The sequence below is a fragment of the Idiotropiscis lumnitzeri genome, chromosome 19, assembly GCF_059441095.1.
Source record: "Idiotropiscis lumnitzeri isolate Australia: NSW breed Sydney's pygmy pipehorse chromosome 19, RoL_Ilum_1.0, whole genome shotgun sequence".
Taxonomy (NCBI): Eukaryota; Metazoa; Chordata; class Actinopteri; order Syngnathiformes; family Syngnathidae; genus Idiotropiscis; species Idiotropiscis lumnitzeri.
This window is the reverse complement of record NC_142409.1, coordinates 8,020,144-8,047,163: the sequence shown is the minus strand read 5'-3', so window position 1 is coordinate 8,047,163 and position 27,020 is coordinate 8,020,144. Positions and strand designations below refer to the sequence as shown.

Genomic DNA, 27,020 nt, shown 5'->3' with positions numbered 1-27,020 from the left:
AGACGCTGACAACACTGGTAAAACCTCAAACCTGAAAAGCCATTATACAGACGTCACTATCATTTTGTCATTTTGTCATTTTGCCTTCACATTGCTCAACTCTCTTGCCTTTAAGCGAAGAAAAGTAGAACTGGTTTGCTCTTGGCTCTGTTCTAATTCTTCTTCTTCTCTCACTCTCATGTTAGATTGACCTCTGTGCATTCACGTTCATGATGGTTTGTCTGTAATCGTCACTGGTTTTATTTATCCCGGGTTGAGAGAAAACGTTAGCACCAGAGAGCGTAAAGGGGGTGTATGACGCGCTTGCATCTCAATCGAGAGTCGACATCCCTCGGGGCCAAAACGCAGAGTAGCGATTATGGAACACCTACAGCTTGCGCTGCTTGCTCTGAATAATCTGGCTTTAAAGACGATGGGTGTAAAGCTGTGCTTCATCATTAGATGGAAGACGGATCACAAAGTGATATAGTGTGTGGTAAGCGTTGCATTTGCCACTTTTTGGAAAAAAAAAGTGTTGCTAAAAATTAACAACTGATGACAAGTCATTCCACTTACTCGCTTCTGTCGCCCAATATTTGCAAAATCCGAATACAGGCAATCCTTTAAAAAAAAAAAAAGAAAAAAACACTGCATATGTTACGCTTTATTTCATAAAGATTTTGGTGCCATCAAAGAATGTGGATAAAGAAAACCCAAATTTTCTAACAGGGATTTTTACAGCAGCCCAATTTCCCAATGACGCCTTGATGTGTCACAGCAGGGCAGTCCTCACACAACGTTCTTCTGTCTTTATCTTTTGTCCTTTTTATCTCTGCTATCCAGATGCTTTTTTTCCTACCTCTTAGTAAAATAATAATTTAAAAAAAAAGGAGGGTGGATTTCGAGGATTTTTGTATCAGGAGAAGCAGCAATTTAATTCATTCACTGCCATTGACGGATATAGAAGGCAAAAAGCACATTCATTTTACCTCGGCTGGCAGTGAAATGACTTTGAATCCTCAGATGTCCGTTGCCCAAATTTGCGAATGTGTTTATCATGTAAATTGAAGAAATAGAGTCATGAAATGTTCACCAATGTCTCGGTATTACCAAAACGGCATCAGTTGATATTGGATGAGTAAGGATTTCTTCTAATATGACTTGTTTAATTTTGGGGGTTGAAATTAGTCTTCATCATGGTGTTAATTTATTATTCAATAAAAAAAAAACAGCCATTAGATACGACCACTTGAATATGCCTCAGTAGATAAAGATTTGATTGCTTTGTTTGTTTTTTTTCTTTGTTTTATTATGTCTGAAATTGCCTTTGTAGTTCATACAGTCTCATCCAATTGCGAACGACGCTTTGAAGGAGAACACAAGCGTCGGCTTTGCATTCGCACGCTTTGAAAAGGAAAATAATGTCGCGGAAAGGAAGCCGAGACGTCACCACGTGTTTCGGCCCACCAGGCTGCCACTAGAAATAGACAGCCACCTACTGACAGCGGCGTCGACTTCCACATGGGCGGTGGGGCTCGCTTCCGCCCACGCACGTGTGCGTGCACGCACACACAAAGCGCACTTCCCACGAGTCAGTCATATATATGTCCTTATAAGATTAGACCCAAACCCGGATGACCTACTGTTGTCATTATGCACGATCGATTATTTTATTACAAGTTAATTTTATTGTTTATTTCAATAGCATTGCCTTGTGAAGAATTTCATCATTATTTTCTTTCTGACTTCAGCCGAGTGATGATTTTTTTTTCCGTTGATGACACCGGCACGTTAACTCATTCACCACCAGCCCAGGTGAAAGAAAATCACTTACTGACGTCTATGTCCGTCAATGGCATTGAATGAGAACAATCTGTCTTTTCACCCCCCCCCCTCCTCCTCCAAGGTTTTCACCAACAATATTATGGTTTGGGCTTTCCAAGGACACCTTTTTTTTGGGGTGTGTATTTATGAGAGCCTCGCCGCAAACACCCTGGCTTGGAAATGTATTATTAATGATAAATGATCACAATAAAAAATGTACACCAATCCCCTGTCTTGCTCACAGGTGCTGCGCTGAGATAAACATGACAAGAATAAAGGATGTCCTTTCCTTGGCGGCATTAATTATTTGCTCTGTGCTAGTTTATTTACTTCAAGTCCACAGGACCTGCTGATGTTCCAATCTCTGACAATAATCCAAAGTCTGAATTTCACTCCGTTGCAGTTTGGGTAAATAGTTGATTACTAATTAATGGCAAAATGACAAACGTGATTCGTTTCTTATGTCATCCAAATAATATTGGACAGACGGCACCAAGTGGAGCCCACGATCTGATTTGTGAGTGTTTATCTTCCACGTGTTTATGTCAGAAGCTTGTATTCCCACGTCACATGTGGGCCCGGCCAGCAGACGGGCTGTGGCATGTATAGGGAGCTTGTAAATTACGGAGAAAGAGCAAGCACAGGACTGGTTTCTAATCGCAAACCTCGTGTTTACTTTTACGGCAACCGCTTTGAGAGAAGACGGACGGCTTGGTTTGGTCATCAATCTATTTGTGAACTCCCTCATTTGTCTTTTTTTTTTTTTTGTATTTTTTTCTTACTTAAAAAGTGCAACCATGGTATGTTCTTATATTATTCCTGAAATGCTCCGCTGAGATCTGACATTTGCTGTCAAAGGCTCATTTTACCTTTTAAAAAAAAAATAATTCAAGATGCTTGTGCTTTTTAATAGCAATTTATGTTTGTGAAAAGCAAACAACGAATAATAATATTCACCTTTTTATTTGTCTCCCACGTTTCTTTCACTTCTTCCCTTTTCACCTCTTTGTCCATCTCACACCTGTCGTGTCTCCTTACCGGTTCGCGACGCCGTAACCAAGTCGCCCCGGCTTTGTTTATGGAGCCGACGGGACGTCGCTGTCTTGGTTTATGTTAGCAACTGAAATCAAGTGACACGGCTCAACTCAAATGCCCCCCCCTAAAGAGCCCGAAGAGTTGAGGGTCGAGCTTGACGGCTTGGAAAAAAAATCACGCTTGTCGTTATCGGACCAGGAGGAATAAACAAAATATGTTGCGAATATTGTCCTCTTATTGCGGACGGTTCTTCACACATATTGAAATCATTTCAATTATAAGAAAAAGGTTGGATCATTTGCAATAGTGACTTAAAATATTGTAACTGCAATTCTAGTGTGATTAAAACGGTGCGCAATCCTGTGAAACGGCCGTCGCGATTGTTTTTGGCTTGGCGACGTTTTCCTGCATAGTTGATTCGAACATCACTGAGCCGTTTCTCGTTTCTCTTGATCTCGCCCCCCCGTCTCTCTTTATTTGCTTTAAACCTAATCCCTTGACACTCGTTCAGTGTTACACGCCTGCATACATTTTCCCTCAATTTCAACTTTTAAAAGTTGCTTCCATTAAATACCTCATAATATTTGTCGATTGCATTCAATGCTGGACCTGACATTAATCTTATCTGCTGGCATTTAGATCAGATTTGTCAGGCACCTGCTTAAATAGACCACCACTGCCGTCTGGATATGCCAAACAATCAAGAAATTGGAGTACTAATTCATTTAAAAAGTACTTAAAAGAAATGTCCAAACGATTTAATACTTTCTTGACAATGAAAACGATTCCATGCTCACATCCGAGAGCCCGTTTGCTGTGTGTGCCGTAAATTACGGGGATTTAGCCGTAGTTGAGAGGGGCTGTTAAATCCAGAACGAATTTAACTCGGGGTGTGGACCACAAGAGTGTTCCTCGGTCAAAAGTTCAGACCCGCTTTGGTTAACCACAAGTGCACACTAATTACAACGTACGCGCGTGCGATTCTTGTTTCCGTGTCGTGCGTTCGCTGTGTCGGCGTCTGCAGCTGGTGACGTCATCCCCTCAATTAGGTGCAGACGTTATAAACTGTCCACATTCACTTCAAACAAGATCTCTTTGTTCTATTTTACTTAATTTTTTTTTTGTTTTAACGTGAAAATCGCTAATTGTTGTTACAGTATTATACCTAATCAGTTGCTTTTTTTTTTTTTTTTTTTTTTTTTAAACTAGGGAATGATCTATTCCTGGTGGCGGTCCACGAGCTTGGTCACGCGCTCGGGCTGGAGCACTCCAACGACCCCACAGCGATCATGGCTCCTTTCTACCAATACATGGACACTGAGAACTTCAAACTGCCCATGGACGATCTGCTGGGTATCCAAAAGATTTATGGTGAGGCTCGTTCTTTGATAGCGGCACTTTGTCCTCTTTTAAAGCTGATATAACCTCAGGGTGGCCGTAACAAGTAGCGACTTCAAATTTACAGGTCGCTTCATAAAAGCGTGGTCCTAATTTTTATCCGGTCAAACATTGCGAGATACTCTTTGAAACCTTTTTTCCCAGCAGAGCTAATGTTGCCCCGTGTTTAAGTGATTTATTTTTTTTGTAGAAACTCTTAGATCAGGTGTGGGCAAACTACGGCCCGGGGGCCACATGCGGCCCGTTAAACGTTTTAATCCGGCCCGACGAATTTGAAAAAAATTAAATGAATAATCCTGGTTAATGTTTTATTTTCTAAATACTCTGTTTTTTCAAAGACATATTTTGTTGTAATGCTTTTCAAATGTATTTTTTTTTCTCCAATGAGGTGAGGTTACCAAAACACTACTCTGCCCCTCTGTCAAATTTTAGAAGCCATTTTGGCCCGCCAATCCAAAAGTTTGCCCACCCCTTGCCTTTGATGATGCATTTTTACCGTTTCTCATCTGAGAACTTGGTAGCAAGTAACATTTGAGACTGTAAGCCAGTTACACTCCACTGAGATGACAGCGGGCTGTCACACGAATGGCTGCACTCTCTCTCTCTCACTCTTGCTCGCTCGCTCTCAAACACACACTCGCACAACGTTACCTGCCATCTGTTTACACGAGTCTGGTACGTACCTTTGGGAGTGGCAGACCTGGGCAAGGGATCAAATCTCTCCTCATCCCTCTTGTGTTTTACTCCTCTCCCTCCACCTCTCTCTTGTACTCAGAGTTGAAGGGCAGGACAAGTGGCAGTAGCTCCCCTCACGATAACTCTTCTTTGTTCCCCCAGCAATTTGCCTTATTCCCCTTTTTTTTTTTTTTTCCCCACCAACACTCTGCGTTGAATCTAAATAAGGTCAGTGGTGCGACCTTCAGAGTTTGGATCAATGGGATGTTAAGCCTGAGTAGGGAAATTGGTCAAATAAAAGTAATGAGGGATGGTGGGAGAGAAATGGAGTGAAATTGTACAAAATTGCCTTTTCTAAAGTTCAATTGGCGTTTTTGGAAGCAGGTTTGGCTGTGATTGGCTGGCAAACAAGCCCAGGTTGTTCAAAGTCTGCTGTGTTAGGCTCCAACTCACCTGTGACTCGAATGAGGATAAGTGGTCTAGAAAATGGATGGGATTAGAGTGGGCGCTAATTTTTAGCTGGTGGACGGAAGCGTTTTTAGTGGGATGTTACTGTTGAAATTGCTCATAGATTAATTCAAGTTCACCAAAAACAAAAATTGCTGAATATGCATTCCTGTAAAGCATTTGGAATTCGGACAAATGCGACCGGATTCCGCTCTGCTGGACTGTCACATGTAGTAGTGACATTTTTACATCATGTCGGCATGTGAGGACCTGTGTAGCTGATGTCATTAGGCAGCTAGAATATCTTCAGCTCATGTTAATACCAAGTGTAATTAAGACTTAAGCACTTTTGTCACACACAGGATTGAGATTACACATCGCGGTTTCTGGCTTGGCGTTCATTTCACCCTCCTGCCTACCGGTACAAAAAACCTTGTTGGAAAAAAAAAAAAAAAAAAAAAATGTCAGCGCTCCTCTTAACCTGCCAAGACCATATTTATGTTCTAGCCAAGAAAAAATAAATTGTGTATAGCACGATGTCGTGGAGTCACGTCTGATTTAATTTGCAAAACGAGCTCTTCGGGCTCTTTCCGCACTAATAGGGTTTCTGTTTATTTTTGTTTGACTGCCATGGGCGATTTATATTCATTTGTTAGTCTCGCTAAACAGTTCTGTCTTATCTTGATGGCCAGAAAATGCACCTCGAGACTTGCCTTTTGGCATATGCTGCTAAAACTAAGCTTGGATTGATTGTGTGAAAACAAAACCGACTCCGGCGTCTATGTAACGGTTTTAATCACACAAATGGAAATTAGCTTTCTGGATTGTTCCTCTTTTGTAGTTTGTCGTGATGAAATTACGCAGTGGATCAAAAATTCTGTTTTGTATTCAGCGTTATGCAGATTTCTGCTTGTCACGGCACAGTGAGGCTGCCAGTTTATGCCTTTGAGTGTCCGGCTGACTATGATTTCCCCCACCCCGTGCTTACGTAACTGCCGAGCGCTTTGCCTCCTCTAATCTGGGATGTATTTCACTGGATTTAATTCAGTCAGTGAAAGGAATCCCTCTCATGTAAAACCAGACCATCAGTTTTGTGGACTGGACGATGTCTGCGCTCCTCTTAATCCTCCGATCAGCCTGTCATTCAATTAGTTTGATGTATGCTCCGTCTTCCATCTGTTTCGCCGTAGATTGTCTCCTCGCCCTTAAACAATTGCTCTTTCAGTTCCTTAATCAGATTTTCAGTGGGTCATTCCAATAATAATTTGAATCATTGGCTGTGTTTTACATTCTCGTTAAAGGTTTACTGTAACTTTATAGGCGATTACTGGTCTGTGGACATTTTTTGTCATTTTTGCGTCATACGTATGAAATCATTTTCTTACATCTTTCGAACCCAGTCAATGTCATATCCGCTTTTTTTTTTTCATGTTATCTCCGCACCGTCATTTGTTTAATTATTTATACTTGCAACCCACTCATGGTCGTCCTTTCTACCTCTCGCTTTGTACTCCCCGGATTTATGTTCTTCACTCTGACTATTAAGTGAGAGATGCGCCTCTTGTAGTTTACACCGGACTGTCGTAACGGAAAGTAAACTACATCTCCCGGTAATTTGACTTTCTTCTTTTTTTCTCTAGGGCCTCCTGACAAGCTCCCCCAGCCCACCAACCCTTTGCCAACGGTGCCGCCTGCTCGCTCCAACCCTCCGTCAGATCCGCGCAAACCAGACCGGCAGACCAGACCACCGAGGCTGCCTCCCGGTGACCGACCATCGCATCCCAATGCCAAACCGAACATCTGCGATGGAAGTTTCAACACCTTGGCGATATTAAGAAGAGAGATGTTTGTTTTTAAGGTGAACAAGCATGTGACGTCATCGTAATTGCACGTCGTCACTCGTACGATATCGTTTTTCAAGTGCAAACAGAGTCATGTAAGTATTGTCTTGGAAACGGGGCGGGGGAGGGAGGGGGGCGTCGCATTAACATTCCTGAGACGCATTTCACGGTAACACATGACAAGTTAGTGGTGGCAGTTTTGTTTTAGACTTTTAGTTACAGTTTTTAGTCCAATCTAACTGCGGGGGATTTCAAAGTCTGCGCTCTGCTTCAGGCCAGTGGTTTGGATGACCAATAAAATTAAGAAATCCAAAATGTCACATCTGTCAAGAACCCAAACAGAATTAGATGTTTAAAGATATGATGAGTCAATGCAGTACAATGTGAATTTTTTTTTTCATGTCCCAAAAATATATTTTTGGTGTTTGTTTTTGTATCCACATTTATTCACCAGGAAAAAAAAAAATATTACAGCATACCGCTAACGACAATCTCAAGAAGATATTTTCCAATTGCCAATTGACAAAGCTCTTAACGAACTAGCGGGACAAAAGTATCACTATGCGCGCTACAACGGTTATACTTTCTCTCACAAAGCAGCGTGGCTTTTTACTCCGGCACAAGAGAAAACCACACGTCCCTTAATGAATCTTTATCCTTGGTCCAAGCTTGTGAGCACAAGACCGCAGAAGCAAGCAGTAAGGAACGCAGAAAAACCTTGGGGCATCACATAAAGCGGCCTTGTGTTCTGCACACACAGGAGAAAGAGTGCTTCTCATGCTTTATGTGTGCCGGATTTTTTTTTTTTTTTTTTGGGGGGGTGGTTATAAATAGTATTAATTGGTTAAATAAGAGTCTTGTGGATTTAAGGGGAAGAGAAGACTTAGTTTTTTCCATCTCCCTTTGCACCCTTTGCGTTTTTACGACAAATGAATTTTCTTTTAAACCGGACCTGCAGAACTAAGTCAATGCTCATCGGCAGTCTGGAGTGATCATCTTCACGCAGTCTCTTTGCAAAGTGTCTGTACTTCGAGGAGCGGCTGCTTGCTTTGATTGGGTGATGAGAATCGTGGGACTTGCGCAAAGCTCAGATGGTTTCGGAGGAAAAAAAGCGCCGTTGAATATGATGGAACAAACAAATATTGGTTGCCGAAAATTGTATTTATTCTCTGCAAAAGGGAATTTTTAAGTCAAGTGCTCCTCCCGATGTGATTGGTTAGATAACGTTTTTAGTTCAGTCAAGTCAAAATTGGTACGCGCACTGTTCATGTTTCAGATTTTTAATTTAATTTTTTTTTTTTTTTAGGTCATACGAAACTATTTCTCATTGTTATTCAGCGCAAGATTATAACTTCCGTGAGGAATTAATATCCAAACATTTATTACCATTTTTAAACATTCACTCAACGTACCAGCTGATTCCATTAAATCCCCGCACGATTATGTTATCCTCTCAAAAAAGCTTGATCGTCCTTAGGGGAAATCACTTAAAGTGAATTTGCAGTAGCCACATCGGCTTACTCCTGAAAATTTTTTTTTTTATAATATGCTGATCGACTTTAATCTCATTATTGAACCTGTTTTATAAACTAGTTCAACCTCAATCAAGGTGAGGAGTCCCGTTTATTGCGATGGCTCATTTTTCTGCTTGGGCAGCCGAGAGTCACGCGAGGTTCGCAGATGTTGGCGTTCGGCCAAGAGGCAAGTTAATGCTTAAACTATAACTACAAAATGTCAAAGCTGCTCCCACATCCTTTGACTATCATCGCATCGCAACCGACCGCCACAAAAGTAGGCTTGAAGCTACGATATGATTTAATTGTTCTAAATGTAGTGAATTGATCGTCCCCATTGTCTGACGAAATGGTTTCTGGCTTTCTTGACTGCGCCTCCTTTTCCTAGCGGGAGTATAGGATGTTGGGGTGGGGAAAAGCACTTCCCCCCCCCCCGTCTTTTATTAAGTCAAGCGGATTCAGAAAGGTCAGGTTTCAGCGTTAAATCTGTTTTCACTTACTTTTCGGGTCTTTATATGAAAGAAAATGCGGAGCGGCTGCCATCTATAGCGGCTGTGGCTTTAAAGTGAGTGAAGCAAAGGAACTGAGAAGGTTAGGGAGAGAGAACAAGGTTAAAAGCAAAGAAAGGGGAGACGCGTCCAGCGCAGTCCCAGAGAAACAATTGGATTAGAGAGTGAGAAAAAAAAAAAATTGTAGCGGAGACACTTTGTTTAATCAGCTATTGATGTCGCCATCATTGTGCGTTTGCATCCTGCGCAACAACACCTCTAAAATCTTTTTTTTTTTTTTGTCCTGAATGTATAATGTGTTCCGATGATGTGATGTGCGTTTTCTGCCAAAAGGGTGGGACCTCTTTGAGCGAGTCCAAATGGCTTTCACAGCTGGGTCTCCCCTGGCCCTACATTTTGGCATCAAATTTCATCCCTCATCAAAAAGACACACCTTCCGTTCCAATTGGACATTTGAGATTCCAAACGCTCCCGACATTCACATGCGCGGGATGTAAAATAAGTGTTTGATCTTAGCACAATTCAATCGAATCTCATCCACTTCAAAACCCTCGTGAAACATCTGGAGAGTGGAAATGAAGTTCCACACAAATAAAATTCATGTTTTAAAATTGTCTTTTTTTTTGTGTATCTTTTAGGACCACTGGTTTTGGCGAGTAAGAGATAACGCAGTAATGCCCGGTTACCCCATGCTCATCAGCGTTTTCTGGAGGGGTCTGCCACCTAAAATTGATGCCGTCTATGAGAACAGTGAAGGAAAATTTGTTTTCTTCAAAGGTAAGGCTGTTTTTTAGTTATTTATTTATTTATTTATTATTATTTTTTTTCATACCACCACTGAATTCGTCTCCACAATATCCGTCTTTCCATTTTGAGTTTCAATGCAACTTTTTTGGTGCAACGTGACTTCACGGCGGTCCGCATGCGTCTCCTAAAAAGCCACAACAAACTCCCGCCTTTGTTTGGAACGCATCTTTGCGCTTTGTTATCACCGAGGGAACTCCCTTGATCTTATTTCACTGTAAATCTGAAAAGATTAAAGTAATGTTTTGCTCACTTGGGTGGAAAATCCAACGTAATCCTCAAGCTTTGACTTTTAATAATGTTGGTACTGAGCTTAGTGCGAGCGGTATTAATATATCTCTTTAAATCTTGAACTCTAGCTCAAATTAATATAGTCTTGGAAATGACGGCACGACAGTTATATTACTTTTTTTTTTTTTTTTTTTAAGTTATCAATATTTATAAGGCCGAAGCTTAGGTAGGCTATGAAAGCACACTGGCAAACAAACTACAAATCTTCCCTCAACCCCATTTCTATTTTCAAAACCCAACAATTCCCGGAAACGCACTCTACTTGAGCAATGTGCGCCAAACGTTTGTCTTCCTTTTCTCCACCCTGCTATCTTCCCCGGCTGGCAAACCCCCGAATTGCTACGTTTACACCAGTGTATGGTCTCTCTTCACTTGAAATACACAAATGATTTCCCAGGAGTCCGTCTTCGGGCTGTCCTCTTCTGACTTGTCCGGAAAGCAAAAAAAAAAAAAAATCAACGTAAGTTTATTTTAATTTTTTTGTTCAACATGGGTTCATAATTTATTCCTTTTTTGGGAACTACATTTTAGAGTGCACGAGCGAATAAGTAAAAAAAAAAATGTTGTTGCCAGCAGCTCCCATCGTATCACAAAGCAAAGGGCAGGAAGTCCAATTTGAAATTAGGGAAACATCGACTACACGAGGCAACAGCTTTACTGCTCGGTATTTACGCCAAAGCTTGTGCTCGCTGTCCTTGTAAATTTGCCCTTCTATTGCATTGCACCTGGAGGCTAACCTGCGCTGTTACTTGTCTCTCAATATTTCTTCTTTTTTTTTTCTTTTGCAGGGAAGCAATTCTGGGTGTTTAAAGACACGGTGTTGCAGGCCGGATACCCAAAGGACATCAGCCAGTACGGCCATGGCATGCCAGCTCAGAGCATAGAGACGGCCGTGTGGTGGGAAGATGTGGCCAAGACCTACTTCTTTAAAGGGGACAGGTAACAGTGGATTGAAACTGATATGAACCTCTTTGAATTGTGGAGAAAAATATTTAGGGCAGTTGCATGGCTCCGACTAGCAAGCGCTCTTGTCCAAAAGTTCCTTGTAAATGCTCATATAGACGAATGGTTATGACGTCTTCTTCCCCGGACAATGAAAGCACTTGTAATTAAAACGCTCTAAATGTCAAAGTCAAAATGGTCTTTTCTTATCATTTCCAAAAGTATTTTTTTGCTTGTGTGTGGTTCAGTCACAAGAATAAGACATTGTGTCAAATAAGTTCAGCATTGCGTTCCATGTGGTTTGTCTGCCTCTCAGCCAAATGTTCTGCATTTGAATTTCAGCATGAATATTTTCTGTGGAGTTTGCTTAACGTTCATTTGACATTAATATAAAAAAAAATTTAAAAAAAAAAACCTCATAGGTCTACGCGTGAGATGAATGGTTGTGCATGTGACTCATTCAAGCTCTAAGCAGAAGGCACCATCTGTTGTTGTCCGCTAGAAAAATGTTCCATTCAAAGCAAGACACCTTCCTGCTTTTTTTTTGTTCATGTCTTCATCTTTTTCCCCCCCGTTTCCAGGTACTGGCGCTACAACGAGGAAATGAGAACCATGGACCCCGGCTATCCCAAACCCATCACCGTGTGGAGAGGTGTGCCTGAATCGCCACAGGGGGCCTTTGTCGATAAAGCCAATGGTATGATTTGTCCTTCCTGATACTCTAATTTGACAGCGGCTGCGCTGTTCATGTGCCAGTTGATAATTGATTTCAGCTGGTGTTCTCTGCAGGAGGTCAATCGGGGCGGCATTCGTTTCGAATTTGCCCCATTTATTTATTTATTTATTTTACATTATTTTTTACATTGTGTTGTCGTAGGCGTCATGAGTCCTCACGTACTTCATTTAGAATCTTTTTGCCAGAGCATCCAAGGCAAATGTTGCGATATTGCTAATAAGAAAATAGGTCATCCTGCTCCGGAATATCCCCCCCCCCCCGACCCAAGTTGATTTGGTTAACGGTTTATCTCTTCCAGTTTTAGCCCGATGGCCCGCATTAAGTGCGTGGGGAGGCCTCGCATAACTTTCAAAGGGCTCGATTGTTTGCGGACCTGAAATCTTTTCCGAGTTAAGCTTCTCCTCCCAGGTGGGCTCGGGCCCGCGTTTGGCAGCACCTTGGTCGGGGAAAAAAAAAGCAGGGCAGGTGGCGCTTGAACGCTCGGGCCATCTGTCCTGTGGGTCGGCAGCCAGATTCAGAGCCCAATATTTTCTGCCGGGGAGGAGCGTGAGCGTGAAGGGTGGGCGGCGTGGCTGATTGCTATCCGCGTTCATCACATGCGCGTTCGCTTTGGAAGCAGATAGCGGTTGGTGTGGAGTCACGTGCGTCCGAGATCGACCCAGATAAAGTGGCATCATTGAGTATGCATCCGCGCGTGTGACTTAATATTCACGCTCAGAGCGTCATTTTTCTCTTCTTTCCTTTTGGTTTGGTGAAGGGAAATAAATGACAAATTATTAATAAGCACACATACACTTTTTTTTGTTTTGTTTTTTTTTACCCTTCCTCGTGAGAAACAATGTCACCTGTCCATTTTTAAGAGTCCAATCTCGTTCACTCTATTTACATTTAGAATATTTCAGTCCTACGTGAAAACAGCAGGCATGAAATAATAAATAGCAAAGCCAAGCTGTCACATGTGGGGTTAAGCGGCCAGTTTTACATGACATATATTTTGCCGCACATCCTGGAGTCAACCTCGAAATGGCTCAGAATGAATTGTGTCAAGTATCAAATCTTTCCTCATTGGCCCAAACGTGATGTCATGAAATCAATTGAATTCATATGCAAATGAGCGTCGTAATGAGTACTCTCGATGGGCATTGTGCACCGAAAGGCCATTTTCCTTTTATCTTCACTCAACATTTGCATTGCTGTCTTCACAAATAATCCCACAGAGGGACAAGTGTTTCCAAGCGAATTCTTCCTCCAGGGGGTTGGAATCAAAGATGAACAGTGACTCGTTGTGACTTTCTTGTTTGCGTGACACCAGGACAATTGGCCACTCATTCTTGGAAGAAGAAAAAAAAAAACAAGCCAGAGTGTTTGAAAAACACCAGAGCAGCTTGTTCCGCATGACATTTAATGTGCTTTGGTGTGATATTAGCTTTGGGGTTTGACTCCATTTTTTTTTTTTTTTTTTTTAAATAAGCTTTTTAATTAATCTCCCGAGACAATGCTGCTTAACAACGCTGCTGACAACTGCACAGTGGCTCAACTGCAAAGTCACGCACAGTTCACTATTAGTGAAACGGTTGAATTATTTAAGCTACTTTGAGATGTGTGCCTGTGCAAACACAAGGGGCGGATAGTCTTCGTAACGGTAAGCTCGCCAAACAACGAGAAAATATTGCGGGACAAATTTAGTTAGTTGCTTACTGTCATCACCTGATGTAAATGAAAAAAATAAAAAAATAAATTAGCTTTCTGGTTCAAGTTTTACCATATTATGCCGTATATTGCTCTCGTATAACATTGCGCACTCACATCAACGCAACTATATGTAATAGCTGTGTAATAATAATATGCAAAAGAAATTGCTTGTTTATTACACTGGCATTAAATGAAATAGTACAAAAACGGAGCCAGCGGCAGCTTTGGACTTCAAAGTCGGCGGTCATGGCAAAGAGGGGACCGACCATTAAATCGATTTGTGAAAAAAAACAGGAATATGACCATATTTGGTCATTGGGGATTTCCAGCGGTCAACAAATCGAATGAGAACACAGTACAGGGAGTGCTCGGTTTACGCCGGTTCCGACCAACGAGTTTTTGAAGTGACATCATCAACCTCCTCTGTGACGTGTACATATTTGGTTATTGTCCCCCCTCTCAGGTTTCACCTACTTCTACAAGGGGAAGGAGTACTGGAAGTTCAACAACCAGTTCCTCAGAGTGGAGCCGGGCTACCCGCGTTCCATCCTCAAGGACTTCATGGGTTGCGACTTGATGCCGGCGGACCCGGGGCGCCCGTCCGGCGGCGACGGCCGCACGGACGTGGTCATCGAGCTGGAGAACGAGGCCAACACGGTGAAGGCGGTCGCCATCGTCATCCCGTGCGTGCTGGCGCTGTGCCTGCTGGTGTTGGTCTACACGGTGGTGCAGTTCAAGAGGAAGGGTACGCCGCGCCACATACTTTACTGCAAGCGTTCCATGCAGGAATGGGTTTGAAACACGAGTGGACGGCGGCGCTTTTATCACTTGAAGGATGACGTGGCCGTTTGAAGCCACCGTCCTCTTTTGTCGGCCCATCAGAACCACGAATGGCCCGACAATTTGCTCCTAACACGCAAAGGCATGACCTCGGGACGAGATAATTGCTGAATCAGCCTTTTTTTCACTAACATGGGGAGCAGAAGGACACTTTGCGGGGGAATGTTTCCCCTGAAATTACCTTCAGACACTTAGGAAAAAAAAACTGCTTGAGGTCCGTTTTCTTTTGTATCTCTTTTGCCGGACTGCTCTTAATCAGAATCACAGGGAGCGACTTTCAGCGGGACACACTCTTCCCACAGGCAAGTCATTGTCATCTGTCATATCAGGTGTTTGGACAAAAAAAAAAAAAATAATAATAATCTGTGCCCCCCTCCCGCAACTCCCAAAAAGATGATCACGCTTCTTTTCTTTTTGTTTTAATTTTCCTCTTTTGTTTGGATTCTTTCAGGAGTTTCTCACTGTTCCCTTTAAAATGTTCCTGAGGAAGAGACCAAACCAAACCAAATAAAATCTCTCCAAAGAGAATCACTTATCCTTTTTTTTTTTCCCTTTTCTTCTTTGTTTTCAAATGTCATCCTTTTGATCCGTCCTCTGGATCCGTGCGGTGATTAAGAGTAGGAGCTCCGACTGTTGTGGCAGTCTGTTTGAGACACAGGGGCCAAAAACATTCTGCAATATTTTAACTCGCCTTAATTACACTTAAAACTTCTTGTGCTTGGTTTTATTGTACTGTTGTTTTGATTTTAGTTTTTTGTTTTCTATACTGCTCTTTGTTTGTTTGATTTGTATGAGAAGCAGCTTTAAGAGCTTCTTGTAATTTGGTATTTCTGGATTTTATTACACGACCCGGAATGCTCAGCACTGGCTTGCTGAGCTCGCCTGGGCAATCGAGTCGGCATTGTATTCAGAGTAATGTTATTATGTACTTTGTAGGAGGTTCCTGGAGTAAAGCCACTATTTTGTGTTTTATATTTGTTGCTGTTAAAAAGTTTTATCATTTCCCTGTGGCAGATTTCTGGTAACTTGAACATTTTTGGATTGGTTGGGTTATGTATTTGTTTTATTGTCTGATGTCTTAATGTTCTTTTTTTTTTTTTTGACAGAGTGCACATCGAAATGTCATTCTCAGTTTTTTTTTTTTTTAAGAAATCCTGTCTACTGCCTTTTTTGTGCGAGCTCTCACACATCCCAAGAATGCTGTCTTCTTTCTGTCCGAGGACCTGAAAAGTCAAGATCAGTGCCTGTGTCAGCATGCATGCGAGCTTTTGCAACCACACATCTGCTCAAAACGTGGCTTTCTTTTCCTTAAAAGCTTGGAGGCCTTTTTTTTTTTAATTTATTTAACCTTTGTTCATATTGCCGCACTCAAACCCTTAAAGGTACCGGAAAATCTAAAACCAACATCCAGTAGGATCAAATCGGTACATTTGGGAAATTATTGGGCAATTTATCAAGTTGGTCTCATCAGCCGATCAACTTTTTTTCTTTTTTTGTTTAATGTCCTCTCTGAATGTCTGTTTTCATAATCGCGCTCTTTTCTTTTCTTTTCTGGTTGAAGCAAATGCAACATCTCACTTTTTTTTTTTTTTTTTTTCGTGTAAAGACTTGGGGACAATAAAGAAAAATGTCCTGACAGAATAATAAATTGATCAAACCTTAATTAAAAGCTGCCTTGAACTGTTCATCTTTTTTTCTTTTTTTTTTTAACTGTATGAATCAATTAAATCATGTATTCTCTGCAAATAAAATGTCTCCCGATTATCCAGTTCAGGGTGACAAGCTGGACCCCAAGACAACTCGTCAATCGCTTAAAGACAACCGTTCCCAGTTTCAGGCAATTTCATCTTCAATCAAGCAAACGTGCATCATCGCGGACGGAAACATTTATTTCCCTTCATCGCCATGGAAACGTTTGCATCCTAGCCAGCATAAAATGTACGATTCCATGAATTAACATGTGCTTTAGAGCAGCTGCTTGCGCTGACTCACATTGGCTCGGGCGTGTTATTCTATGGCGCTATTTCGGTCAGACCTCCTCCTCCTCCTGCTCTTCCTCCCGCTGCAGTCATTCCGACACCCCCCCCCTCTTAGGTTAAGGGCCATTTATTCTAGTGGCGGCTATTAGCGCCGCTCAGTGCAGCACCTCAGAGAGTTCGGTTGAAGGTTAGCTGGGGTCAAGCTTTCGCCGTGGCATGTAAGAAAAAGGAGAAAATGCACAACACGGAGAGATGGATGATTGTTTCAATGCGATGTGTCCGTAGCTGGCGAGCTGCGAGATCATCATTCTTTATGTCTAACGCCATGAGGTCGCTTTCTAGAAATCTCATTCATGTAAAAAAAAATAAATTAATTTATTTATTTTTTTAAACACACCTTTGAGCGTGATTAATTTCACTGTGAGTGTGAAGTGTCAAAGCACACATTCATATGGTGGAGCAGGTGCTAAAAGCTGCTTGACATGAAACGATTTAAAGAAAAAAAAAAATATATATATATATGCCGCTGCATTCCAGGACACGGGAAAAAAACATACGGAAATGCACTTCCTGAGCGGCGAGATCAACTTTGGGCTGTCAAACTGACAAATTCGCATTTTTTTTCCTCACTCGCCTTTATACTCGTGACGGTGAATTCCAGATTACTTGGAACTCAAAACCTGTGCCAATGAAACATGAATTGTCATGCCAATCAGAGTAACTCGATGTTGTCCCGCAACACCCACAAAAAACAATATTGCAATCTATCCACTAACTGAAGGTGTAAATATTGTTTGTCCCGATATCATGTAAAAGGTGAATGCAGGTCAGACCTTGTACGCATCAAGTGGGCTATTTGTAGCTTCCCTGGTTTCCCGAATGTGACACTCCTGACTCTATTTTTATGTTGACTCACGGGGTGATGGCGTTTCTTTGTTTCCCAATTTTCCTCTCCAGACTGTGCTGTATATTAATAACTATGTAATAAGCAATACGTTCTCATTTTTTTTATTTTTGCGCAACATCCCAAAATTATACCAACTTGGGTTTATCAAATGCCCCTAGGTGAGAATGTCCCGGCATTCAAGACTCGGCTCAGCAGTAAATGTAAAAGCCTGCCATTTAATATTCATAGCATAGCATATTCGTGACACGTAAGGTGACACTTGACCATATGTTACCTTTTCGTGTCATTCCTCCATTGTAGCTTGAAAGAGATTGTGCTTCTTTTGTGTGTACAGAAATGAGATGGTTATTGTCACTTAATGGAGTGTGACGGATGAAAGCCGTCTTGCTATCTCCCCAAGTTACATCCACTGGCTAAGAGCCTTCCTCCTCATCGCACATCGTAGACCACATTCGTGCCGCCGTAGAGCAACTCTGAAAAGACCGAAGAATGAAACTCTGCACTTTCCATGTAGAATGAGACGGAGTGAACAAATAAATTAGGCCTTTTTACACGCTCCCGTTCTAATAGTTTTGTACAATGACCTGTGAGAATGGGACATGCTGGGAAATGTGTTTCCAATTCATTGCCAAATGGTTTTTCAGCAGCTGCGCATGCACCTTCTTGCTTATAAATCGCCTTCGACTAACACGTCAGTGTAAATCAAAACATACAAAAGGGGCGTATGGTACATTCCAGACACATTTTGCTTTTGTTGAAAGTATTTCTGCACGAACGGTATTACATTTTTTTTTCCTCCATTTCTCCAATTGCTGACACTTTGTTTAGCCTTCCTGCCATGTTTTGACTGAAAGCTTTCTCGTTTCACTTATCCGGCTGTCTCCTGCAGAGCTGTTATGTGTCCTTTTGTTCACGCCACGAGCGGTCTGGCGCTGATGAATCCAGGCAGAAAAGTAACAGCAGTTTAATGCCGAGCAGACCCAAATGAATTCAATTAAAAAGTGCTTGAAAGCGTGCAAGCGCTCGGCAAACATGTTTTGACAATCTCCAATCAAGATGACAGAGTTGTAGGTGTGGAGATTTATTTTAGATGGAGAATGAATGGAAGTGAAATGCCGAACCCTAAGATACTCCGTGAATATTGCCACGGTTCTTCAGAAGCTAATGCTGGTCGCTAACGCTAACCTGAGCCACTGCAACTCGGGTTTGCTTTTGATTTGTAACTTGATCTCCGCCATCTTTGAAACTTCGGCCAAACTTGCAAATATATCAGCTAATGCAGGGGTGGGCAAACTTTTTGATTGGCGGGCCACAATGGGTTCTAAAATTTGACAGAGGGGCCGGATCAGGAGCAGATGGATGGAGTGTTTTGGTAACCTCACCTCATCGGAGAGAAAAAAAATACTTTTAATTTTAAATGAAAATGAACAAAAGCATGACAACAAAATATCTGTCTTTGACGCACCACAGAATTTATAAAATAATATTTTTTTTTCAAGTTTGGCGGGCCGGATTAAAACGTTTAACGGGCCGCATGTGGCCCCCGGGCCGTAGTTTGCACACGCCTGAGCTAATGTGAGGATTCCAGTTCTCACCATTGAAATAGCACCGTTCCCGAAGTCCTAAGAGTAGTCACCCCGCCAGTTTTTTTTATGGAGAATATTCTTCATTGTGATCATTTATTTATCTTCACTTTTCTTAGAAACCGTATTCTCACATGTGTGATGCGTGAATGGATTGTCCAAAAGTGCTTTTTGTGGCCAGCTCAAGGTTTAAATACTGGGAGGCGCCCCACAAAGGTAAATACCACTCTCTTTGGGAAGTGTAAAAATGTGGCGGCTCAGCGGTTAATGGTGAGAACAGAACGCAACTGACTTTGACTGCCGCCGCCGCAAAATTATCCTAAGCGCCCCCGGTGGGCCTTTTTTTTCTTGAAATGGTCAAAAGTTCATATTTTGTCAGGGTCGTACTGAGACAAACATCCCTCCTGAGGGTTCTAGAATGATGTTATGTTTGAGTTCAAGGTGAAGGACAACGAAGAAGTTGGGTGGTAATTATGAACTTCTATTGACCTCCACTTGTTATGTTTTCGATCGGTGTGAATTTGCTACTCTAAGGTTTCCAATGGCTGACTTCCGTGCGCAGGTTCGGTTCCCATTCTGAGTGCGAATGTTGAAAACAGAAGTGTCCGAACATAACAGCGCACGAGTAGCCCGCCGTGCTGGTTGTTGCTTATATAAAGCCGAAAAGAAAAACAGCAATCTCTAAAAGTGTCATATTTGTCGAGCGGTATAGAGCGCATCGTGGAGACCGTGCAGAAGGTCACAGCGTGCATGTTGTGAGACGCTGATAGCATCTCTGCAGTCCCTGATGACTATTCTTCCCTTCCTCTGTCCTCCGTGTCTGTGTGAGCTTCTCATGAGAGAAGTAAACACACTTTCCACAAACTCCACGCTCACTTCCATCTGGACAGGATAGAGGAGGAGATGATCAGAAGGAAGTAATGATCCGCAGTGTCCAGGTAAAATTAGCTCCATTCATCACATCATTGATTGGCAGTCCGGAGAACAATGTCCCTTTGTTTGTACACTCGTTATGGCGGACAATATGCATGAGAAAATATAATTTGTTTGGAGTAACGGTCAATAGAAATAAGTAGTGTTGTTCCGATACTGATTCAGTTATCGGTATCGGTACCGATACCGAAGCCTTTATCGATATCAGTACCGATACTGATATCGGTATCGATGCCAATAATTATACCAGTATCTGTATCGGTACCGATACTACTTCCGGCCTTAAAACACTGGTATATATATGCTTCAAATTTCAATCAAATGTAATCTTATGCCTTGTTTCAGAAATAGGAAATATCAGAAATACATGATTATATTCCAGAATATTGCCTCCAAAACTGGGTGGCCTAACATTTGCTTCACGACGTTTCACCAACGGAGTCATGGAACGGATTAAATTTGCGAATAGTCTATTTCTAGGTTATATGTAATCTCAGCGCCGAGGCTGAAGCCGTTGAGCCTTCACAAAGGTGGATATGTACATCTTAGAGCGTGGGAACATCAGAGGAGGAAAAAAAGTGTTTATTTTTTTCCTGGCCTATTTCACAGCTTCCTGTTCCCGTGATAACGCTTTATCAGCAGGAGACATAGGACATAATTTTTTTTTTCATGTTGAACCAGTCTTTTTTTTTTTTTTTTTTTTTTACACTGAAGGACCTCAGCAACAAATCTGCGATATCAACACAGCCCAGACCATCTACTTTATTTTTTTTTATTTTTTCATTGGTGATGATTTTCTTTGAGCAGGAGTGCCCACTCAGGAAGTGTGCAATTGAAAGAGAGCACAGACGATCTATGGCTGTTGTACTTTCTATCCATACTGGACTTTAGTCTGCTTTTATAGCCAAGATGACAATTCCTTTCCTGTGATGTGCACGATTGTACACAGCAACAGCAGCTACAGGATCAAAATATCATTCCTGAAGAGACATCTGTATCCTCAAAATAACAGCTGCAGGATAACTTGAGTGGTACGCTGGCTTGTGGACTATAGCGTTTTTTTTATTTTTTTTATACACACACTAACACTGTTTAGCATATACGGTGCTTGTTTTAGCTTCACGTCATTTTCTTTGTAGTCCCAACAAAAAAAAAAGAGTTACCATCGTTCCTATTTTAATGACGTCTCGTTCAAAAAATGAAATGCTTATGTGCATTCACAAATAGGCATCACTTTTATGAAGGACAGTTTCAACCTCAAACAACACTATATCCTTTATAACAAACCCAAAAAATGAAATCTTTTTGGCGGGGGTCTAAAAATATTAAATTTTTTATTTATTTATTTTTAAGGATTTATGTTTTGGTCACTTAATTTTCATGCATTGTTTTCCTGTGTCTAATGTCTCCTGTGCTTGTTTGATTTTGGTCTCAGCAAATCGGCTCCCCACCCCCAAGCCACTCGTTTCTTGCCCAGGTGCGCATCAGTCTCTCATCAATTTGTTTGGATTGTTTGTTCAGTCCGTGTTGGATCATCATTAGGTGAGTGTTTCTTCTCTATCCTCATCACTTTGAGCCATGTTGTTTTTTCTTTTATTAATTATATATATATATATATATATATATATACAAGGCAAATATCACAGAAATACTGCACAAAGCGATCCAGCCCATGACCACACATCCTGTGAGAAGACTTGTAGATACACACTTGGTTGCCCTTATAGTCGCTCTCTTTATGATCACACAGAACACGCTCTTTGCTTTACAAGGCCGCGGCGTGTAAAAAGCCATTTACATCAAGTTGACGACTTCATGGAGCCTTCACTTGCTCTCACAGTCGATCGTCTCACAGGGCCCGCTGTCATCCGTTTTAAAGCGTCACCCGCCCCCCCCCCCCTCCGCACTTCCTGTCGTTGACATATTCTACCGAGACTCAAACCTGTCAGCATCTGTTTCTGACAGTGACATGTTTTGCTTGGATAGTAGCAGTGAGGAACGACTGGAAATTGCGTGTGAATGCTAAGAGACATTATCAAAAGTTCAAACGGTAAATGAGCTGAAAATTGTAATACGGGTTCCACATTCCAGCGTATATCTAGCCATCGAAAAAGAGAGCTGTAATTGTTAACATCGTTTGGGTGATCTACAGGGTGGGCCAAAAACAGGATTACACTTGCAGGTTCGCATCTTGGAAATTTCCACAATGTCCTCCATTAAAATTGCAACACTAACTTAATTAACACTACTTTTGGCCCACCCGCTATAAAATATATTTATGTATGTATATTTTTTTATTTTTTACCTCTATCCGGAGGCTCAACAGCATGAGAAAATGTCACAAACACTGGTTTGCATGGTAGCAAAAAGTTGAGGACCCAAAGCGAGTGCAGGAGTCTAAAAAACAAAAAGCATTTATAAATAAAAAAATTCAAAAATAAATAAATATAATTATATATATATATATATATATATATATATATATATATATTTATTTATACAATATATATTTATATATATATATATATATATATATTTATTTATTTATTTATACAATATATATTTATAATATATTTATTTATATTATATATATATATGTTATATTTCTATATAAAGTTCCTAATTTGGTCCTATACGTATGCAACACGGACGTCTTTGCTCCTTGACACGGTTTAATGAATCAGATTAAAATTGTGAGACTTTCAAGTAGGTTGCTGTGAGCCATTAATGGCCCGTTGGATGTTAAATCCAAAAGCAGTCATTTATTGAACCTTAAGTCTCCTGCACACTTCAATGTGGGAATTGGGACAAGTGCAGTGGAAAACGTGCCGTCTTAACAGGCATTCTATATTTATTGGATGTGGCGGTGTTAGCGGTGAGTCGCTGTGATTCTCTGACAGTTACTTAGCGAGGCCCCTGTGGGCTCCCGCCTTTTTTTTTTTTTTTCTCCCTAGGAAAGTCATTATAGAAGTGGATTATACACGACAGCAGAAACTCATTCCCAAACCGCTCAGGAAGTGACGGCTGAAACATTTGGATTAAAAACACCCGGCCAAAGCTCAGTTCAAATATAAAACATGCATTTGTACTCCTTTTGAAAATGCTGTGTGTGTGTTTAGCGATCACGCTTGCCGTTATCAATAAAAGCCATGCGTTCCCAGTGGACAAACTCATCCTCGTTCATTTACCTTGGACTTAACCCAACGTGCAGCGCTACCTCAAATTCAATTGTAATCGTCGTAATAATCATCCTCTAATCCCAAACAAGACAGAATTATTACCTGCCAAATTCATTACCCGACTACCTCGTGAATAGAAATGATTGTGATATTACGCTGCAGTAGGCGTGATTGTGTGTGTTATATATTCGATGAAATTGCGCAGGGAAGGACGATTTCCAGCTTCGATAACAAAGACAAATTATAATTAATATACACGCCACCAAAAGGTTGATATCAAATCATTTATATATAGTGTTGTTCCGATACTACTTTTTTGGGTCCCGATAACGATACTGCTTACTGTCTGTGCAGTATCGGCCGATACCGATACTGTACCGATACTTTTGAAAAATCCAAATATTAGCATTGTTTTTTTTTGTAATTCTAAAGAATTTTAGACTCACTTGGATGTAAAATTATTATATGTAATTGTGTACATGAAAATGTTTTTTTTTTAACCGGCAAAATAATTTACATTTCATACTAATCTACGTAGATATCCAAATATGTCAATAAAATCATTGACCCATAGCAAAGCTTAATTTATTAAAAATATCATTTGGAGCTTTTGAAGTATGATACCAATATTGATACTGGTTGGTACTCACCAATCCGATACCAGTGTTTTAAGGCAGTATCGGGACCGATACTAGTATCGGTATCGCTATCGGAGCAATACTATTTACATCCATGAAGATGTTTGTGCTTCTCTTGTATTGACTTGCTCATTATTGGATTCCACTCAATCGTACAGAACTGAGGAGGCATATTGATATTTTCCTGCTTCCTAATGATCAAAAGTCATCAAGACATATAAATTTGACAATAAATAATAACATATTTTACAAAAAATTATTCCAGCAGTGTGTATGAAACTGGTAGGTCTTTGCATTAATTGCAACGCAAGAAGAAGCTCTCTGCTTCCAAAACGTTGTTGACCCCTGCGATGTAAGGATGCAATAAAATGAAAAAACAAACAAGTTCTATCCTCCTTTCTTCCACTTTTTCTAATTGCAGTTGTGTTAGTAATGAAAGTGTCTCCATCTGAAGCGGGCCATTTCTTCTCTTGAACGCTCCCCTGAGCTGCTCCGTCTGAGCTAAAAAAAAAAAAAAAAAAAAGTCCCTCACTCCCTGTCGCTTCATCAAATTCACCTCCATATAAAAGAGGCTAATTAAAATTTTTACTCATTCTAACGCTTGCTACAGGTCTTATCGCCGACAAATCTATGCATTGCGTCAAAAGCAATTAAGGCGACCGAGTCGGCTTTTGTTCCCCAGTCAGTTCAATTTGCAGAACGAATAAAGTGGAAGAGAAAGAAAAGAAATCGGTCAGCGCCACACAACTCATAGCAGCAAGACGCCAATTGTGCGAACGTCACAACTGATACTGTAATTGTGTCTTCACTACTTTGTGCTGCATACTGCCAAATATTATTGTCGTTCCATATTCTAAAGATGTGGCGCGTTCCAAAATCTTTCTCCCGTCCGATCCGATTTTCAACGTAGGTTATCTTAACCGGTTTTGCATAACACAGGATTGCTTGGAATGGATCTTCTGTACTATGCAGTGCATGTGTTCTATGTCATTTGTATCATCTGCTCCATTTCTTGACAGCACGTTCACTTCTTTGCTCCCATTTGCTCCCAAGCCTTAATAATTCACACACTCCGCCATAATGTTGGTTTTGGTCACTGTGGCCCAGAAGTGGTCCATGATGATGATGATGATGATGAAGATTCAATATGTCTCAACGGATATAGGTCTAAATGTTGTGCAGTAATCTTTTTCAGCATTCAGATTTTGAGATCCAAACTTTTGTTGCTGTTTAATTGCGATTTTTTATTTTTATTTTTTTTTCGAAATGGGAATTCTCTTTGGGCATATTTTTGTACTCACCGTCTCAATGTGGTCAGTAAGTTGTACTACGTCCAAAAATAAATAAATCTGTTACTGTTGCCAAGTTATAGTATTCGGTTACAATTTAGAATCCTGTCATTGGGTGACAGTAAGTCAAATATTAGTGCTGTTAATTAATCGCAATAAATTCCGGAATTAATTGCGATTAATCACATTTTCAACTACAACAATTTTTTGTGACGCCTGTAACGGGTATTTCCTTGTAAAATCACTAAATATTAAGTGTATCAGAGGTCTTTTTTTTTTTTTTTTACTTGTATAAAGTTTTTCAAAATGACCCACTTGGAAACAAGTTGGAAGTATGCCTTGAAAGTATTCCATTTTCTTGTACATCCTTACGGATTCTATCAGGATCTTCTTCACGTCCTTGAGGCAACACTCTCATCTTATGGGAGCTTAGGCTAGTTCCTTTTTGGAAAGCCCTTTTCCCTAAAGAGAATGTACTGTAGCAGTCTATTGTTAATGCTCACCCAAAGGTAATCATGCAGGAATTTTCAAATCGTCTTCGCCATACTGCTGCTTTGCATGACCTTAATTAGCCTCTTGCAGTCATACATCGCAATTTTTTTTTAATGTCATATTGAGGTTCCATATTTTTGTTTTCTGATTTGGAATTCTTTGCAGTGCAACCAAAATGCATTTTAAGGAGAAAAAAAACCCATTAATGGATATTTGTCACCTTTTTTTTTTTCTTTGCTATGTTCCATAAGGTCCCGAGAACACCTCCTCCTGTCCTCCGTGGGTAGCAACATCTATTTTAGTCCCACTGCTAATGTTCTTGGAGCACTCCTGTTAAATGATGCAGCGTGCCCTAAAAATGAAAACCTGTTGTGAAATTCATCTTGTGCTCAAGCGCTTGCCTTAAATAGACGAGAACACTCAGCGAGCACAATATTGACTACACTTGTGCTCGAGTTGATGAATCTAATTTGATTCAGGTGCTCTCTTAAATATTCTGATTTATGTTTATTATTTCAATCCCGGATCCAGCCTCGGGTTTTCTGCTGATACTCCGGCTTACTTCCACATTCCAAAAACAAGTTTTCTTAAGGCTAATTGAATATGCTAAATCATTTTTTAAACCCGATGGCATATATAAAAAAAAAAAAATGGAAATTTATTAAGTGTGTGATGTTCATCAATTTTCTTTTTTTTTTTTTTTTTTTAATAGATGTCCTTCAATAATTTTCTCTGTATGTGTACACTTTTAATTAGAAGCCTCTTTCAATTAATTCTTGTTGATTCGTGCCGGGAATACCAAATGGGCAAAAAAAAGTGCATCCACTCTGTAAAAACCAAACAATGCTGTCATACAGAACAAATAAACCGACAAAACTTGACTCTCACCGTGGCCTTGTTTGACCTGCCCCGTGCTCGATAATGCGTTTTCACTCGAGACAAATAGAATGGATGTCCTATTTGCGCGCGCTCACATTCAATCATTAGAACAATGCCGGGCTGACTATAAAGCTCAAGAAGATAGATGATGCGCACTTCCTCCATGAACGGACAGTATGTGTTGTGTCAGACCGCCGGCGTTCCTCCCATGAGAGGATCCAGCCCCCCTTTCCTGCTGTTCCAGCAAACCTCAGCCACCAGGTCAACGACAATCTAAATTTCAATTAAAGTGGACCAATGGAAACCAAATGAAGGTGGATGCATCTTTGTCTCTGGGTTGAGGCAATTTTTTTCATTATCACAAATCGGGTGGGGGAGAAAAAAAAAAACGGGATGTCAACTTAAAGAGCGTTATTAGAAGGTGACGAGAAGATTGGCCATATTGAGAGGGACAGAGTTTGGGGATGAATTCTATTCCGTTCACGCAATTAGTGTTTCACGTCTTCAAATTGTTCCGTGCAAAGTTACACCTGAAGAGAATTCGACTGAAACTCGGAGTTGGAATAAATAGGACGTGCATTACTATTAAAATGGAATTCAGCCACCATATTTTC

At 40.8% G+C, this 27,020-nt stretch overlaps 1 protein-coding gene across 2 annotated transcripts in view; it reads left to right on the top strand.

The window, feature by feature from the left end:
- mmp16a (matrix metallopeptidase 16a (membrane-inserted)) overlaps positions 1-14,969 on the top strand; it is a 30,848-nt gene extending 15,879 nt beyond the window's left edge. For both annotated transcript variants that reach the window (XM_088283142.1, XM_088283141.1), the window contains 6 exons: positions 4,048-4,209; positions 6,999-7,216; positions 9,861-9,999; positions 11,106-11,256; positions 11,841-11,956; positions 14,151-14,969. In XM_088283142.1, the coding sequence (XP_088139268.1) occupies positions 4,048-4,209; positions 6,999-7,216; positions 9,861-9,999; positions 11,106-11,256; positions 11,841-11,956; positions 14,151-14,485 (1,121 nt within the window). In that variant the 3' untranslated portion in view covers positions 14,486-14,969. The remainder of the gene's footprint in view (positions 1-4,047; positions 4,210-6,998; positions 7,217-9,860; positions 10,000-11,105; positions 11,257-11,840; positions 11,957-14,150) is intronic.
- Positions 14,970-27,020: the final 12,051 nt, after the last annotated feature.